Source organism: Xenopus tropicalis, chromosome 1 (genome assembly GCF_000004195.4).
Source record: "Xenopus tropicalis strain Nigerian chromosome 1, UCB_Xtro_10.0, whole genome shotgun sequence".
In the NCBI taxonomy this organism is placed as follows: domain Eukaryota; kingdom Metazoa; phylum Chordata; class Amphibia; order Anura; family Pipidae; genus Xenopus; species Xenopus tropicalis.
The window spans coordinates 191,809,856-191,826,322 of record NC_030677.2 but is presented as its reverse complement, the minus strand read 5'-3'; the positions used below and the strand labels follow the sequence as shown (position 1 = coordinate 191,826,322).

The 16,467-nt window shown below is 40.8% G+C and overlaps 1 protein-coding gene across 1 annotated transcript; it reads left to right on the top strand.

The window, feature by feature from the left end:
• The first annotated feature begins 7,758 nt into the window (after positions 1-7,758).
• LOC100496550 (granzyme A-like) lies at positions 7,759-16,400 on the top strand. The gene is made up of 5 exons (XM_002941109.5): positions 7,759-7,873; positions 11,371-11,512; positions 12,588-12,729; positions 14,635-14,898; positions 15,612-16,400. Exons 1-5 carry the CDS (start codon positions 7,822-7,824, stop codon positions 15,765-15,767), a joined length of 756 nt encoding a protein of 251 aa, XP_002941155.3. The 5' UTR covers positions 7,759-7,821; the 3' UTR covers positions 15,768-16,400.
• Positions 16,401-16,467: the final 67 nt, after the last annotated feature.

The window sequence follows — 16,467 nt, the reverse complement described above, 5'->3', positions numbered from 1 at the left end:
AGACGGTAGGGGTTTGTTTGTTCAAAGGTAGATAGGGAGCTCTGAAAATATTGTCCTGACATTCAAATTTGTGCTTTAAATTTGTGCTTTATAATGGCAAAAAATATAAATGTTACTGAAAAAGTTAGGTGGTTTCCATTTGATTAACTGTCTGTGACCCTCTCTGAAAATAAAATGATAGTGGCACATTTGCAAAAGCTTTACTACAGTTTTACTAAGCTTGCTGAGCTCCAAATTGTTTGTATCTTTGGCACAAAATAGTAGTAAAATCCAATATTAATGCCCTCATTCTGAAAGCAACAAAGCAGCATAGGGGCAAGATCTCTTAAAAGGGCAATCATGTTTAAAGTGCAGTTGGACTTTTTTCTTATTTTATCTTAATTTTTCTTTAGAAGCAGTCCAGTTTGAAAGTTCAGCACTTAACTGGTTGCCAGGGTCCAAATTATCCAAGCAACCAGGTAGTAGTTTGACTGGCAGCTTGGAAGATGAATAGCAGAGAACCTGAATAGTGTAAGAAATAAACAGTAAGAAAAATAATAACATTGCAGCCTCACTGAGCAATAGTTTATCAGCTTCCAGGGTCAGGGAGACCTAACAACCACAAAGCATGTTTAACTGCAAAAACAAAAGAAGCAGACAGGAAAATAATTAAAAAACATAAGGAGAAACAAGAGTGGGTCAAAGAAACAGTGGTCATGATGGAGAGCTGCTGCAAAATGTGTTTTATTGAGCTGTTCCCGGTCTGCCTTTGCCCCAAATAGTTGTGCCCCAGACAGGTAACTCTGCTGCCTAGCCCTAGTGGCGGCTCCGAGCCCTACTATATTATTCTGCTATCTATGACTTTTCTGTTCCTAATTCATTCATTTTTTGTTGCACTGAATTCTGCCTTTTGTGTCCTGAAGACTCAGATTACTAACTGACTGACTAAAGTAGGATCCTCCATTACAACGCATCCATAAGGGAGTCTCTCCTTACAGCAGTCTAATTGGCCTGACCTGAGGTTTTCCATCTCAGTGATGCATCTCCCGAAAAAGATATCAAAACCTAACGTCACTGCTCACCAAGGTCCAACCCAAAAGGAGGAAATAGAGCTGGATCATGTAGTAATGGCAACCAATGCGCCCCAACAGCCCACCTCCCTACTGGGACCTCTTCTTGGTCCATGATTTTATTTTGTGTGCTTATTATTACATGGTTTTCTTTAGACGTCTAGTAAGTGGCAGTAGTGAACTATTATAGACAAAATGTTATGTGTGTGTATTTAACCAACAGGTGGCAGTATAGTTAGAAAAAAATAATAGTTTAATTATGACTACTGGCCACTAGGGGGTGTTAGTGATGATAGGGTATAAAAGGGATTCAATGTCTTGTTGGGAGAGCACAGCGAAGAGACCAGCTGTAAGAAATAGTTTTCCCAGTGGATCATCCATAAGATAGGGACCCAAGCGGATAGGAGTAGGCTAGTAAGAGGGTTTGACAGAAGGGAGTGTCGGATTGCTGAGCCAGGTGGGGACAGGGGATCCCATGGAGACTGGAGACCTAACCTAGCTATCTCTGGTAGGAACTGACATCCTTCAGATAATGTGGAAGTGTAAATGTTGCAGATGTTATGTGCCTGCTGGGAACTTCTGGGATATGCAGACCAATTGCAAAGTTGTAGGAATAGTACAATCTCTAACATACTTAAAGTTATCATAAAGGTGAACCACCCCTTCAGATGAAGACACAAAGAGCTACTAGTAGCAGCTACTTTTTCACAGCTACTAAATGCCAGGAAATCCCCTGCCATAGACAATTCTGAGAATTGCCTCTGCTAAAACACACGTAGAGATAATTATCAGTAAATGATCAGTATTGTCTAGTTTAGTAGCCATTACAAGTAGCTGTTTAGGCATGGCGGAGAGCACTGAGATAAGAAAAGAGCATTTGAAATATGTTCAGTGCCTGCTTAAAACAAACTATTTACTGAATTTGAAAAGATGATGGGTACAGAGCAAGGACAAGGCACACAATAATCTCATTTCAGCAATTTTAACTACAAACCTCAAGCAAAGTTATTTATAAGACAGTATACATAGTCATCAAATTTTCCTCCTTTAATTGTTTGGAAATGTTTCTTCATCAAGAAAGTTCCCGTTCAAAGAGCTGATGACATGGTGATCTATGTTCCTGGATATTTGTAATGGGAATTGGGAATAGTGGATGTTTTCTTTAGCAAAGGAAGGTCTTTGAAATGTCCATCACCACATATCAAATGCAATTATTATACATAAATGTAATCTGTATAAGGTAACTATATTTACTAGATTTACTCCAGCAGAACTATAAATCCACACACTGCTTGTTTGCTGTCTGTACATGAATGTCCCTGTGTTGCCTCGTTATTTATAAATGAAAACAATTGTCAGCCAAGGAGGCTTTAGCCACCAATGGATTCAAAAGGAGTAGAGAAAAAAGCTAAAGAAATATGGTCAATTTTGCAAGAGCTCGACGTGGGACTGAGGGATGGTCAATGTGCATTTTGCAAGGCAGGGAGCCATGGGACTGGCCATCCCTCAGTCTGTTTATGATATAAATTACTGCATTTGGCTTTACAGACTGAGATTCAATGGAACACACTGTGGTTGACACAACCATCCTGACCAGTTGCTTGCAACCTTGTTAGTGCAGTAGGTTCTGTGTCAGTTTCATAATTTGAAGGTTATGGTTTGTAGGGACCCCAAAGAATTGGGCCCCTCCAGGATTAGTTCCCCTTTAGACAGGCACCATGAGGGTGGCCTTATGAGATTTGGACACCTAAAGGTGGTCCTGGGTGTTTATGTGTGAAAAGGGAGTTTCCCTGCAAGTTAACAGTAACCACTAGATGTCGCTGTGCTAAAAGTATAAAAAGGGCTGACACCCATTTTGTGCAGGTCTTCGTCCTGGGACTGCTTCTTGTAAAGAAGCGTATAACAGGCTTGTGTTCTAGTACAGGAGGTACTGTAACAGGTCACTCTAGGAGTGACAGGCAGGCTAGAGAGAACGGGCAGTGATAGCCCCGACAGGAGAGAGAGGGGTTAAGACCCCCCAGCACTCATGGCTGGAGTTCAGGTCCTGTAGTGTGTAGTAAGAGGAGCCAAGTCAGCACCTGGGAGTGTTCCCAGTGAAGGGGCCCTACGCGTGGACCGGGGTGAGTTCCTAGGTGGAAGCATCCGGCGGGAGTACCGGGGGTAGCCCAAAGAGAGAGTGTGTGACTTGAGCCGTCAGTGTGACATCCTCTGAAGTGTTCTGCCTGCATCAATAAACAAGTTCATCTGGTTCACCATTTTAACCGGTGTCTTGGTGGTTCATATACTGAGGATCCTCAACTGCCTGGTAAGCAGCTACCCCAAGGGAAGGGCAAGGTACCGGGAGTTGCTGGGAGTCCGGGTCCAAGGAGGACATCACCGAGTTTCCCAGGGGGGAGAGATATAGTTCTACCTATACCTACCCTGGGTGGAGGCACGCCATTCATTTATATCAAACCTGTCCCCCACAAATAAGCGGGGGCTCAGGGCTCCTGTAGCGCCACACGCAGGTGATTGCGTGTTATAAGTACCACAGTAGCCAAATTAGGGTTACAGGTTTTAATCCTCACATGGGACAGGTTTTTGGAAGGCTTCCACTTCTCTTGGGTTTGTCAAGCAAAGTGTCCCACCAAATGACCGTAATGAAAATATTTATGCACTGACCAAACAAGACCATAATAAAACAATTGCTTTTATTCATACAACACACAGGGGAGCCACAAACTGCACAAAATAATGCAGTACTTTCATTATACAGTACCAGGGCATCGTGGCTCTGGACATCCACAAAAAAGAGTGTGAGCTCTGGCAGTATGCATCAACCCCTCCACCCCATGCTATGCAAGTGACCCCATCTTGCCAAAGGCAGCCCCTGCGCTTAGATAGATTACAGTTTTCTTATCATGCGGAACTGTCTCAGTACCCACATTGATCAACATGAGTACAATGTGCCATTTGCAGACGTAAAATCTGCCAAAGTTATTCCTAAATGCAACTGAGGAGCTATTTTATCTGGCAGAGCCCTACTTAGCAAGACCAGGGCCCAACTTTCATATAGCACCTTAAAGGAGAAGGAAAGGCTAATAAAGAGTTAATCTCAAGCTGCAGGCATACCTTCAGTTCTCTCAATAGTGCCCTTAAGTCTCCCCATATTTCACCTGTTCAGATAATCAGAAGCCAAACAGGAAGAAAAAACGCTGAGCTGTGTAAAGAAAGTTCCCATAATGCCTCACTCCTGCACAGACACCCAGACCAAGTGAACATGCTCAGTTAGTAAGACTATGAGTCAGCTTCCTGCTGATTGGCTCAGATCCACATTCCTAAGGGGGGGAGGGAGTTCTTAGCATTCTTGAGGGAGGAGGGAAAAGGAGAGGGGAGAGAGCTGCTTGTCTCTGGCACATGAATTACAGACACAAGAAATCTTTTCACAGAGAAGTCAGTGCAGCATTTTTGTAAGTGCTTATGGCTGTATTTACATAGACCTTTCTGATAAAGCTTACTTAGTTTTTACCTTTCTTTCTCCTTTAACAGAGCTCCAGTTAAACAACATCTTTGCTTCAGCTGTTTCACTTTCTTCGCACCAAGTTAAATTGCCCAAATCTGGGATTGAAGCAGAGATCTTTAGATCATCAGTCTAACACTGTCCCAACTGAGCTCTATCAGCATCAGATGCAACATCCATCCAACATTTGATCATCTCCCCTTCAGCAAGCTGCCCTGGCCTTTGATAGATCAGCCAGTAGAGCTCTCTATGTATAATAAAGCAAGCTCATCTGATTTTTTTGTTTCTTCTTTTTTTTCCATGTAAGCCACCGTGAATACAGTTTATGAGAATTAAGAATTCTAGCGAGATGCACACACGGAGAAGACTGCAAGCTCTGCACATCTCTTCTTAAAAGAATCAGAAGGCTCCCAAGGAACACGTGAAAGCTCTTTTTTTGGAACTGTTTTTAATCATTAGGGAAGGTGGAAACAACAGTGCCCCAAAAGTTACCAGGGGCGGCAAAAAGCTCTTCAAGTGCAGAGAGCACAGTTGTACTGTGGGCTTTGTGTACTAGTGATGTGGCCCCCCTTGCCCTGCTCCAAAGATTGGAAAGGTAGGCACAAGGGGTGGCATGCAAAGGGCTGCCAGGGGCACAGGAATGTCACTGCATGTGATATTCCTCTATTGAAATGTTCTTTTGTTACCTTTTGTTCCTATGTGTATTACCTGCACCCAAGCATGCTGTTGTTATGTTAATTAAGAACCCATTCATGCCTATATATATATATATATATATTAAATGCTAAACATTTTTATGTAGCTTCTCCTTTAGCATTTAGAGGATAGCTGCAGAGTTATTTATCTATGTAGAAAGCTTCTCCAATGGGCCCTAGAACAGAGGCTGTCAGACTGAATTCTTACCAGAGACTGATTGTACAATATGCAGAAGGCTTCTGATTATAGCATAAAGAATTTGTCCAACTAACTGCAGGTGGTGGAAAAGACGTTTTAACCCCTTGAGAAGGGAAAAATCAGCATTCCGTTGCTAATCCCCACAGGGCAGATGGCAGTATGCAATAGGCACAGTGTTTCCCTTTCAGCAGAACAGTACATTTCAGCCAGACACTCAGGTGTCTTACATTCTTCATTTCCAACATTTTTTGCTGCATCGAGCAGATGTATTATCCATGTGTAAATTACACATTTTCTCTTGTTAAAGGCGTTTATTATCCAATCTTTTTATTTGCCATAATTATTATTTATGATTAGCCTGCCATCTAGTGTCCAAATCAGGAACTGTCAGTGTAATAGAAAAGACAAAATTTAGTTGTCTAAAGCCTGATGTGCAACACAAGAATTTTTACAGCCTTTTTTACATTGCCTATAGTACCGTAAAACCATAACTGCATTTTTACAAGCACAAATGCATCTCATTTAGGGGTATTTAAACTTGGTTTGGGTGCCAGTAAGACTTATACATCTACACACAATATAGGCATGGCGTTGGCCTGTGTGGAGATACACTAAACAGATTTTATGAAGTGACAAATCTTAGTTTGTTAATGCATAAGGTGATGTGTCATGGTGTTTTAAAGGAGTTTATTTAAATGTGTAATACTCCTGCAACTTCATAAATTGGGGGGGGGGGGGCTATAGTAGGGTTTCAGTTCAATAACCAACTCAATGCAAGTGCTTTATTTATTTATTCTGTTACAGGTATGGGATCCATTATCTGTATCTGGAAACCCATTATCCAGAAAGCTCCAAATTTCAGGAAGGCCATTTCCCATAGACTCAATTTTAAGCAAAAAATTCTAATTTTCAAAAAATGATTTCCCTTTTCTCTGTAATAATAAAACAGTAATTTGTTCTTGATGGTAACTACACAACCAATCCTATTGTGTAAATTTAATGTTTAAATACATTTAGAAGTATGGGATATCCAAATTACAGAAAGAATCCTTATTTGGAAAACCCCAGGTCCCGAGCATTCCAGATAATAGATCCTATACCTGTACCTGTTTACAGTTCAGATTTGTGAATGGAAGTGGCTGAATTACAGGTAGTACAAAATAAAGTCAATAGGTGTCACCAAAATACTCCTATATATATTTGTAGCCGAGCAGCAGATTTGTAGCATGTAAGAAATCTCATCCTAGACACCCCCAAAAATCAGTTGTTGAGCTTGTTGATCCCCAGCCAGCTATGGTTTTCCATCTCTCTGGTTTTGACCCGGACAGCCCGGTTTTCAAAAGGGCTGTCCGGGTCAAAACCTCCTGCCCTGTTTCCCAAATTAGGAAAACCAGGCAGGATTCACGGACATTGATGCGGCGATCAGTCAATCAGCGATAACCACGTCATAGCCCCCCCGCGTGATGTCATGGCCCCATCTTTTCCCTGTCCCGCAATGCCACGGCCTACCTCTTTTCTGCCCCCCATAACACAACCCCCGTCCCCTTTCTGGCAAAGACAGCCGGCAGAGATGGCAACCATTACAGATACAGTTAAACAGATTTAAGCCCAGTAGGTAGTTCAAGGCAATTTGATAACATACCATTAAAGCTAGAAAAACCCCAGGAGGCAGGAGGGGTCATTTACCAATGTCTCAGACGGAAGCACCAGCGATAGGATTGCCAACTGGCCAGTATTTTACCGGCCTGGCCAGTAAAAATGATGCTTAATGCCAATGTTATTATTAGGAAAAAGGATAGAAATATAGGATAGCCTGTATTTTTTTCCAGAAAAGGTGGCAACCCTAACCATTGCGCTAAAAGGAGGCAGAACCACACCCCTAAGTGCAGCTTAAATATCCAGAGCACATCACTGGTGCTCTGTAGGGGGCAGCACTGGGATCACCTACGTGCCTTACTTCTGAATGCAGACATTTTGGTATTTTGGGGAAAGCATAGTTCTTCATCCACAATAAACCCAGCAAAAAATTTGCCTACAATAGTTGCACCTTATGCATAGGAGTTCTCAATAAAAGATTTATGCCTTCAAAACTGATGGCTGAAGTTCCATATTCTGATGGGGACACATACAGGACAATATACTATTAAGTCCTGAACATGCTAAGAAAAAAAAACTCAATATAGTCACACACTGTGAAACTCACACAGCCCCATGTTTTGTACATCAGACGTTACCACATCAAAATAAATGAAAGACACGTGCCATGGCAGATTCAGCATTTGAGCAGTAACCGGTTGACACCTTCTGGTGTAACAATCAGAATAAAAAGTGGGTGCAGGAGAGAGCACAAGGTGTGAAGATCTGAACTGAGCAAGAATAATGTTCTTCGGTATCCCAGCTCTATTCGTGCTCCTTCTGAACACCCCAATATGTAAGTACTCGACAACAGCACTGATAGTATCCTATTCCTATCCTGGAATGTTTGCACCTTTATTTCTATAGCCACGGGCTAGGTGGTACCTTGGGATGTGCTTGGGTCACCAGGCATCTAAATAGGGTGCCAGTATTTTCCTAGCCTGGCAGGTAACTATTCTATTTAATGTCAATCTTATTATTAAGGAATGAAGAAGACAGAGCTGCGATTTGTTCCAGAAGAGGTAACACCTTTATTAGGCAAATCTGAGTTTCTATCACCTTGTGTTATTCCTCTGCCTCTTTGCATTGTTGCTTTTTAATTGCTTAGTGCATTCACTTCTGATTGCTCAGCTTAGAACTATGCTGTTCCAGTAACACTGAGAGCACCATTCCAATGTACATTCATTTAAAATTGTATAAGTAGCGTAAATGTATTTGCTATTGCAAACAGTGTCTGCCCATTTCTGTCTCTTGGAAATGCTTATTCATAGGTCTGTGGTTATAGCCTCACATTGTTTTAAAAGTCGGGAAGAGAAAGGAACCAACAGATACTGCTTTCCCTTGCAGAATGTTTACAAATACAATGAATGTTTATTGGAAAAGTTGCTTAAAATTACATTTTCTTTTTAATAGGCAAAATAAAATGGGAACTTGCCTAATGAAGTACATACACACGGGCATTCTTATCTGCTTTTCCCTGTTTCCCCCTGGATTTTTTTTTTCGTGGGTTCTGCCCAGTCTAGCAACACCCCTATGCATCTGTTTCTTCTGCACCTCTAAGGGCTCTGGCACACGGGGAGATTAGTCGCCCGCGACAAAACTCCCTGTTCGCGGGCGACTAATCTCCTCCTTGCTTCGCAAGGCTTTTTCGCAGATTTCCCGAAATCACGCCGCCGCGTGTGCCATCCCACCCGCGACTTACATTTTCGCCAGTGGGATGGCAGGTGATGCCAACTCGGGGAGATTAGTCACCCGCGAACAGGGAGATTTGTCGCGGGCGACTAATCTCCCTGTGTGCCAGAGCCCTTAGGCTGATGCCAGACTTTGCATTCTCTCGCGTTTTCATGCGTATATCGGCTACATGTGCCTGCACCCAAACGTATCTCATTCATTCAGGTGCAGGCACAAGTAGCAGACGTAGGGCTGTATTTTCGCCAAGCGTTTTTCCACTTGCCAAAAATATCAGCCCTACGCCACGTCTGGCATCAGCCTTAAGGTGGCCACACATGTGGTGATCTGCGATCTTTCGTGCGACCATCGGTCGCACAAAAGATTGTCAGATCCGCCACTAACCTTCAGGGCTGAAACAGGCAGATAAGGAGGTAGAAATAATAGGATTTCTACCTCCTTCTGCCGATTCAGCCCTGACGGCAGATTTTGCTCAGGCTCCTTCTATGGCGCCCGTTCAAAATCTTTTAACTGGCCCGATCGGCGAGTCGACCGATATCAGCAGCTTCCTGCGATATCGGTCGACTCGCCGACTTGCCATACACGCACCGATAATATCGTACGAAACCTCGCTTCGTAAGATATTCGGCCAGCTTTAGGGACTTTTGCCCAGGATCATGGTTAATGATACTTAATATCTTAAGTAAATACACTTCAATTCCCTTCAGTAAAAAAGACCAGGGTCAGACTGGGCCAGCGGGACACCGATAAAAACCCGGTGGGCCCCGGCCTTCATGGGCCCCACCAACCAAGGCCTGCTCACCAGTCTGTATTGCCCTTTCTGCCCCAATCACAGACGCAAAGTGAAAGAGAAGGGAGCCAAAAGGTATGCAACGCAGGCTGTACGGGGGGTGGGGGGGAAGCAGAGAGGAAGGCCCATGAATTAGCAAGAAGGGCATCAAAGTTGCAGCCCTGATGGGCCCAGGACGCCCCATTAAAACCTTAAAAAGCCCCCATAACTTTCATTTGTGTACCTTTTGTGAAACAGTCTGTAAGATGTGCGTAGCATGAACCATCATCGTATCCCATAAAATTGGTTCAGGCAATGTTCAAAGACTTCCCTAGGGGTCCCCCAGTGCCGAGCTGAGCACAAAGGGGCCAGCGGAGCATCACTAATATGAGTGATTTCAATAAACCCGTTTAACTAGCACTATCTTTTAATAAACTTTACCACATTCCCATGTGCAAAGGCAAATAGAAAACTGCCATTTTACAGGGGTTGTTCACTTTTAAGTTAACTTTTAGTATGTTATAGAATAGACAATTCTGAGAAATTTTCAATTGGTCTTCATTTTTTCTTTATTTATAGTTTTTTTTTTTTTTCTTCTGCCTCTTTTCAACTTTTAGATGGGGGTCGCTGACCCCAGCAGCCAAAAAATGATTTCTCTGTGTGGCTACAATTTTATTGTTACTGTTAGTTTCTATTACTTACCTTTGTATTCAGGCCCTCTTCTATTCATATTCCATTCTCTCATTCAAATCAGTGCAATGTTGCTAGTGTAATCTGGACTCTAGCAACCAAATAGCTGCTGAAATTCCAAACAGCTGCTACATTTAAAGCTGAATATACACAAATAATAAAAAACTACAAATAATAAAAAATGAAGTCCAGTTGCAATAGAATATCACTCTCTATATTATACTAAAATTTAATTTAAAGGTGACCCACCCCTTTAATTACTAAGGGCCTCCCCCTGGAATCATACGATTCATGGCGCACACAAACAAACCAAGGGCACACTCGTTAGGTCACACCAGCTACTTCCTGTTACAGTTAGAGCTGCATTATTTCCTGTCAGCTGATCCCTGAGGGAGCGCACAGCCCATCCCTAAATGGCGGCTCAAGGGAAAAGATGTAAAAGTGCAATATTTACTGATTATATATATATATATTCCAGTTTGATTCTTTAATAGGCCACTTAATATGATATAAACTATCTGCTCATATCTCTATCACTCATATTTAGTTTCCTTTAAGCTGTTTATTAACTGCCAATATAATTAATTTTGTATTATCATCGCCACCTGCTGGTCAGTGTCTGTAATTGTACAGTAGAGCAATATATATATATATATATATATATATATATATATACATTTAGATGAAAACCAGAGAACAATTCTGAGGTTACTCTGCTCTTTCCCATCTCTTTCCTGATTAGCACAACATCAGAATAGGTCCCTGGTTCCTTCTGATCATACACAGGTAGTGCTGTTCTTACATAGTTCAATATATTAGCAGTTCATAAACAGCTCAATCTTGTAGATTGTAAGCTCTTTTGGGCAGGGCTCTCTTCGCCTCTTGTATCGGTTATTGATTGCTTTATATGTTACTCTGTATGTCCAATGTATGAAACCCACTTATTGTACAGCGCTGCGGGATATGTTGGCGCTTTATAAATAAATGTTAATGTAATGTAATGTAGCAGAAAAATTTTACATTGATATTTTTACAGCTTTACATGTCCTATAATAGGGTTTATATATTTCCTTAAATAATAAAAATGTCAAAATTAAGAAATTCCACCCCACATCACATACTCTTACTTGAATAATACTGCACAGGTGCCGGTATGGGGATCACAGGAGGCAAAGAAGCCATTCCTCATGCACGGCGATACATGGCTCTAGTGCGAACAGGTTCAAACCTTTGCGGAGGGACTTTGATTAAAGACAACTGGGTGTTGACAGCAGCTACCTGTAAAGTGTAAGTAACATTGCTAATCAGTGTATATTGCCTTATTGCATAACATGTAAGGAAAAGCAATTGTGATATAGGCGTATAAGTGTATTTCTTGGTACTCACCTGAGCGCCCCTGCTTACAAAAATACAGCAGTTGTTTTATGACAAGCAGCTCAGATTTCACTCAGTGATTTCATCTGACTGCAGAGACATGGGTTGGATTTAGCAAGTACAGGTATAGGACCCATTATCCAGAATGTTCGGGACCAAGGGTATTCCGGATAAGGGGTCTTTGCGTAATTTGGATCTTCATACCTTAAGTCTACTGAAAAACCAATAAAACATTAATTAAATGCAATAGTATTGTTTTGCATCCAATAAGGATTAATTATATCTTAGTTGGGATCGAATACAAGGTACAGTTTTACTTTTACAGAGAAAAAGGAAATCAGTTTTAAAAATCTGAATTACTTGATTAAAAGTGAGTCTATGGGAGATTTTCCGTAATTTGGAGCTTTCTGGATAATGGGTTTCCGGATAAGGGGTCCGTTACCTGTACTGAAGTATTTTGTGTGCATTAGGGTTGCCACCTGGCCTGTATTTCTACGGCCTAGCCAGTAAAATACCAGCCAGGGCCGGGGCCAGTATTACAAATTTACTGGCAATTTGGACCAGTCATGGACCCTCCCCCTGCCCTGGCCAGTAAGAAGAAGCCCAAAAAGTGACAATTCTAGTGTCCAAAATTTGTTGTGTGTTTGGATGTCAAAGCTTGTATGCATAAATAAGTAAGCAGCTTACACTATAGACAGGGAAGACAGGGAAGACAGTGAAGCACTGTGGGCCAAGGCATTTTACCATAAGCAAATTTTTTATTCGTTTAACAAGTTTACCTTATTTATAAATAAGTGAGCATTTGCTATGCAAGCTTATTTGATTTAGATAAACAAATTTGAATTAAAAAAACTTGAAAATTGTTAAATAAACCCATTAAAATTTACTGCAAGCCTTATCAAAACTTATCAGCTCAAAGATAGTGATCCATGTTACACATGTATCCAAGGTGAGACTTTTTACAATTATAATCTGTTTATTTGTACAGTGACAGAACCACAACAGTTGATCTTGGCGTCCATTCAATAAAAACAATGAATAAACTGAGACAGCAGTTTAAGGTTGCACGATGGGTCCCACACCAGAAGTTTGATCGACGTTCATACGTCAATAACCTTCAGCTTTTACAGGTAATAACACGGCACTAAGCTTCTCAACCATTTGCTACCAACCTGGTTATTAATGAAGTCTAATGGGGTCATAAATAAAAGAAAAAAAGGGTTGATTCACTAAAGTGCGATAAGTTTTATTGCACTTTTTTTGCGTTAAAATTGACGTGAAAAAAAACACTCGATACGCTAAAGTATTAATGCATGCGTTAAGTCACATATCTCATGCTTTAAATTTTGCGCTACCGCATGCAATAATTTTACTGCATTGCGTTCATTTCTGCGCCGAAATAACACTAACGCATGATTCACAAACACTTAGACGCGCTAAATATCGCATTTGTCTGTGCGAAAATTAACACCTACTTGAGGCAGGCGGTAATTATAGAAAAGTACAGTTAATGAGCTTTTGGCAACACAATATGGACTTTGCAGTGGGATTTATTCAAGTCTGTGTTGGCCCCAGAGTGATGCAGCCGCCAGTTTGCAGGGAAATGGGCATTTTCAGAAAAGTAGTTTTACGAAAGTAATGCTGTGTATGGCTAATATGGCGTGCGTTTTTTCGAACGCGGCAACTATTTGTGTGCAATGTGTTAATTAGCACGCGTTCCGTCAAATACAGAACGAAAATAGTCTTCACGACTTAACGCAAACAGCTTTGCGTCTAATATTAACGCAAGTATCCTTTTAGTGAATCGTGCGTTAAAACGAGAAAAATTAGACGCAATAACATTTTTAAGGCATGGTATAAATAGCGTACATTTTAACGCACTTTAGTGAATCAACCCTAATGTATTTTATTATTTTACTTGGTCTCTTTCCATTTAGCAACCAATTGCACCAGTTCTTAGCAAACCTCTCATTGCTTGCTGTGGGTTAGTAGACATGGGAAAATTTGTACCTTTTATAAAGTTTCTCCCTATGCTAGAACTCTGTGGCTATCAAGACATTGGAGGGCTCCAGCATTAGATTTTTTTGGGTGTCTGTCTGTCAGAAAAAGCCAGGTAGATGCCACAGACATGATAAGAAGTGCCCAGTTAAAAAAGGTTACACCCAGTTCAGATAGATGATGAGTTCATCACCATTTATGCCTAAAGTCAGCCCAGTCACCAGTGCTTGGTTGATGTATTCTAATATAAAATGGCATAGTAGTAAGCCTGCCTACCATAACAAACTGGTTAAGAGCAATGCAGGTCTTGGGGACTGTAATAGTATCACCACTGCCAAATGGTGGTAGAATGGTGCTGTTGGTGCTTTCCACCATCTTAAGGAAGGCAGAACCACTAGATAAGCCCTGAGGATATACTACAAAGTGGGTTAAATTTACAGTTGTGGTAAGTGTATTTCTAAAGCTGGCTGCCCAACACTATAATAGTTCTACAACTGCCAGTGCCAAGCCTGAGATTGCAAGCAGCCAAGGCAAGCCACAACCAGCTCTTCTTGGTTTGACATCCCCACTTCTACCCACATACCCTGAATTCCCTACACTTACAGATGGTTCAAACTAGAGGAAGGCAGCCAAAAGAGGTACATGCGTAGCACCCCACAACCACCACTGTTGCACCTAGGCACGTGCTTTTTCTGCCTACTGCTAGCTCTGGACAATATCTGGCACCAACCATGCAGCATGTGCTATGAGTACATTTTATTTTCATGTTTATTACAATAATACAGTTTAAGATTCTACTAAGATATACAGTATATCAGGGCATATTTAACAATATGCAATTAATGGTCACCTACAACATATGCAATTAATGGTCACCTACAAGTTAGAAAACAAAAGTAAAGATCTGATTGGTCGTTGTGGGCAACATCATTGATGATGTTGGCTTATACACTATAATAAATATGTTCCTTGTGTTCTTAAAAAATTGTGAATGAGGTGATTGATGATGATGAATACTGAATCCTTTGTCATTGCAGTTGTCCAGCAAAGCAAATTTCAGTTATGCTGTGAATATTCTATTGTTGCCAACTAAATATAAGGATATCAAACCCGGGACTGTATGTGAAACAGCCGGATGGGGTATTACTGCCTACAATGGAAAGCAACAATCTGACAAACTAATGGAAGTCAGTTTAACTGTACTGGACAGAATGCAATGTAACAACCAGTGGAAGTCAAAAATTAAAATAACAAAAGATATGATGTGCACCAGAGACAAAGGGAAAAGGGGTTTCTGCAATGTAAGTGAAGGATCTGTGACTAATACCATAACTTGCTTATACCTTCTACTGGCCTTTAACAGTCATTACCCCCATTCCCCACTTCCTGGCTTCCCATAATCTACAGTAGATATAGGATCTGCCAGCAAAGCATACTAAGTTCAATAATATGGAGTCCAATTCCAAAGTTCTGCAAAGTTCTATGCCATGAGTGACAGTACCTTATTCAACACAATAGAATTTCCATGCCTAGTATATATTTTCTGTTAAGTTCTTACCCCGGTTGAGGATGTGAACAAACGTCAGAGGTTTAGGTTAGAGATCCTAAAGAGTCACTTGCTCATGAAGCAAGAACATTAGGAACATTTTCTAACTGGAGCAGGGTTGTTAGTTGAGACAGCAGGGGTCTGTCATTGGTCCTTTACTTTTTTATTTCCCTTAATGCCCATAAGAGGGGCCTGGATGATTTCTTGCATAAGCATAATATTCAAGGCTATTGTAATCTCAAGATCTACAGTTAGTTTAGTATAGATATTTGTATATATTTTTGCATATATATGTGTGTGCATTGATCGGTTTGTAAATGTATGTATATTTATGAATTGGGGGTCATTTGAAAGGGGGTTGAACATAGTAGATGTTTGTAACAGCCATTTGTTTGTCTTTTAGACATAATACTTATAAGCAGAGCAAATTAAGATAATACCCACATTTCACTGTATTCCCTCTTTCAGGGTGATGGTGGAGGACCACTAATCTGCAATCGCATACTTACTGGTGTCATTTCATTTGGACCATTAATTTGTGGAATGGAAAATGGAGCCAACGTCTACACACGTCTAACTAGCAATTACATTAAATGGATTAAAAAAGAAACTAAGAGAACATAAGTCAATTTCAGCCATTGATTCTACATAGCTATTAAATCTATCCCTCTGACAAGGGATATACATTTATAGCAGATGCCATTTGTAGGCCACTATGAATTCATTTATTAACGTTACTTTTTTTGTTACGCTTACTTTTTTTGCATTAATGAAGCTTTCACTCTCTAACCTTGCAGTTTCAATTTTGCCTAAGCTGCCATTGTTTTATTCTGTCTGTCCACATTCTTCCTTATTAACTCTCACAGTCCTCCTACAGTAGAATAACCCCATTTTAAGAAGCCAGCAAGAATGGTGGTGCCATTTTGGGGTGACCATATGGTTATCAAATACTCCAGCATAATGCAGTTCACAATACGAAAGCAAAGTCTGATTGGTTGCTATCAGTCACCATACTAGTGCAAAGATGGAACTTTCCCATGTGGTGTAGACAAATAGACTAATCCCAAAGTACAATAGAGAGAGTAAAGGGGATTACTTAAACAGAGTGTAGCATTTACAGGGTTCTCTGCCCAAAAACTGTTTTTGTATAATGCACGAAAATGTAATTTTATTCAACTTTTCAATATAATTTAAATGCAAATTGTTAAATTCATTTGCTATTCATTTGCTATTAAAAGCATCATCTATTTGACTGTTTACTTTCTATGCTCTCATTGATCTGACTCCTAAAGTAATGGGGCAGTAGGCAGCTGATTAAAAGAAC

Coding starts and splice junctions, on each gene's coding strand:
- LOC100496550 (XM_002941109.5), top strand. CDS start 7,822: ATGTTCTTCGGTATCCCAGCTCTATTCGTGCTCCTTCTGAACACCCCA. Junction 11,513..12,587: donor ACAGCAGCTACCTGTAAAGT/GTAAGTAACATT, acceptor TTATTTGTACAG/TGACAGAACCACAACAGTTG. Junction 14,899..15,611: donor GGAAAAGGGGTTTCTGCAAT/GTAAGTGAAGGA, acceptor TCCCTCTTTCAG/GGTGATGGTGGAGGACCACT.